Source organism: Etheostoma spectabile, chromosome 14 (assembly GCF_008692095.1).
Source record: "Etheostoma spectabile isolate EspeVRDwgs_2016 chromosome 14, UIUC_Espe_1.0, whole genome shotgun sequence".
Taxonomy (NCBI): domain Eukaryota; kingdom Metazoa; phylum Chordata; class Actinopteri; order Perciformes; family Percidae; genus Etheostoma; species Etheostoma spectabile.
In genome coordinates, this window is record NC_045746.1 from 2,062,926 (window position 1) to 2,065,272 (window position 2,347).

Here is a 2,347-nt window from a genome sequence, read left to right on the forward strand (position 1 = left end):
CATCGGTGTATCTGATATAGGCGGGCCAGAGGTGAGCTAAACAGAACAGTTTGATCTACCAGTTTCCTCCGCTGGTAGCTAAGTGTATGGGGCTCTGGATACATCACCCTGTGTGTTGTTGTGATGGGATGTATTGTTATCCAATTGTGTGCTGTGAGATTTTCAAATGCGTGCTTGGTGCTTCCCGTTGAGATGGGGGACTTTCATTACTTGGTGCCAGACCCTTAATCTTCCGGATTTGGGTCTAGATTTCCAGGCTAGGGATATGCTGTTATGAAACTAAATTGTATGCCACACCAGATGGTATATTAATGGTACAAGTTGGCGCTAGAAGAGTGTTTGTGAAAAAATTGAAAGTTGGCTGTAAATAATAATGTAACTGGCAGCCTCTCAAAAATATCCTTTATATCTATCTTTTATTAAACTGTATTAAGCATACTGTATGTGTTTAGCTTGGTAAAATATAAGTTTCTGTTTGAACGTCCTGTTCCCTCTGTCTGCTGGTCAGGTGGAAGCCACCAGTGGTGCTCAGGGCACGGTATGTTACCGTTATTGCATTATCATCAAAGGCACATATTGAAACACTGTGTGGGACCCATCTAGAATCTATTTTAATTGTTTTTGATGAATGGGAACTTGTGTGTGTACGTACGGGAGATCTGCGACATACTTAAAATAGCTCGGGGAAGGTTGAGGAGAAAGGGGGGAAAAAAAAAAAAAGATCTGTAAACATTTACTGCGGAGTCTAACATTTTCTAATCCATGCCAACTGAAGTACAATGAGAGTAAATGATTGAAGAAGTTCCTTGAGCAATTTTCAATTTGACTTTGGGTGCATTAAGGTACTAAGTTCAGACAAAAGATGGATAAATGTGTTGAAAACAACTGTCACATATCTCCTGGTGACCACAGCTTGCAAATTGGTTGCATGAAAATAATGGTTATAAAACAGCCATAGTATTGTTGTAGGTCCATTGAGTAATATCAAAAGTAAACGCATGGTGCAAAAAGAGAAGAAAATTCACCATGTTGAGCTGGCTGACTTTTTAACTTAGAAATCTTATCAGATATCTGTTTTTTTAATATGGACCTGTGATCGGGTAAAAAGTAAAATAAAGTAAATTTGATAGCCAAAAGCTGTGGACCACCAACATGACTGGAGTGTTGCTTTACCAGCATGCTCTGCATTTCCTGTTCATTGTCACACTGTCATGTCAGTGGAAGCATCATTTGTGGGTCATAGAGAGCATAGAAGATTGGTGTTTTCACCTTCACCATCTTATTGCATGCATGGTCTTTTTGTTATGTGGTGTGCAATGGGCAGCAGAAACCATCACTCCTTGCTGTTGTACTGTTTTGGGTAATCTGTTTCCTACTCTGCATATGTAAGGGTAGTTTACTGATGTGTGTTATTTCCCTCCAGGAGGAATTCTGCTACCCGGTGGAGTGTCTGGCTCTAACTGTGGAGGAGGTGATGCACATCAGACAGGTTCTGGTCAAGGCCGAGCTGGAGAAGTTTCAGCAGTACAAGGAGATCTACATCGCCCTCAAGAAAGGAAAGGTAGACACCACATAAAGAGTTTTTGGGAGTGATCATTTTCCTGATCTTCTTTTCCTTGTCATCAATTTAATGCAACAGACTCTTTTACTTCACGTCATGCTTTTGTCTCTAGGTTTGCTTCTCATGTCGGATGAAGAAGTTTTCTCTCTTTACCTGGTCCTACACCTGCCAGTTCTGCAAAAGGTAAATTAATCACTAATAATAGAACTACTCAAAGAAGAGCTGGACTGCTAAATTTCCTCAAGTGATGTCACTTGAGTCGGTCACAGTTGGGTCTGAAGACTACATGTTTGTGAAGTTAGAAAGGATGTGAGCTTACCAGACTTCTGTAGCCCGCTTCTCATCTAAACTTGAGGCTAGTGACTTGAGACTAGCTGCTACTAGCTTAACCCACTAGAATCTCCGACCCAACTGTCTCTGGTTGTGTTGCATTGTGGGTAATGAAGAATGTGTGGATTAAAAAGGACAATATCTCTGGTTCTGCAGCATCAATCCTGATCCTTTTGGTTTTAAACTGTCCACCGTGAGTCTAATAATGTTTTCGGAGTAAATTGGTGGAGTGCCGTTTCAGTATAGCATCGGTTCAGTAATGTTCAACTTAACAGCTCATTCTTATCTTCTCCAGGCCTGTGTGTTCCCAGTGCTCTAAAAAGGTAGGCGGCTGTTGATTTTTATTCAACACACTTTTGAACGCTCACTTTTTTGATTTTGTTGAGACCCTTGACACCTACTGGCATCAACAGGTCCTACATTTAAAAAAAAAAGAAAAAAAAAAGTTTTATGTAT

At 40.5% G+C, this 2,347-nt stretch overlaps 1 protein-coding gene across 5 annotated transcripts in view; it reads left to right on the top strand.

Moving 5' to 3' along the window:
- The window catches only part of spire1a (spire-type actin nucleation factor 1a), a 31,847-nt gene that overhangs the window by 27,364 nt on the left and 2,136 nt on the right, over nt 1–2,347 (top strand). For 3 of the 5 annotated variants that reach the window (XM_032535036.1, XM_032535037.1, XM_032535039.1), the window contains 4 exons: nt 509–538; nt 1,424–1,561; nt 1,674–1,744; nt 2,187–2,214. In XM_032535036.1, the coding sequence (XP_032390927.1) occupies nt 509–538; nt 1,424–1,561; nt 1,674–1,744; nt 2,187–2,214 (267 nt within the window). The remainder of the gene's footprint in view (nt 1–508; nt 539–1,423; nt 1,562–1,673; nt 1,745–2,186; nt 2,215–2,347) is intronic. The other 2 variants (XM_032535038.1, XM_032535040.1) reach the window with 1 other exon arrangement.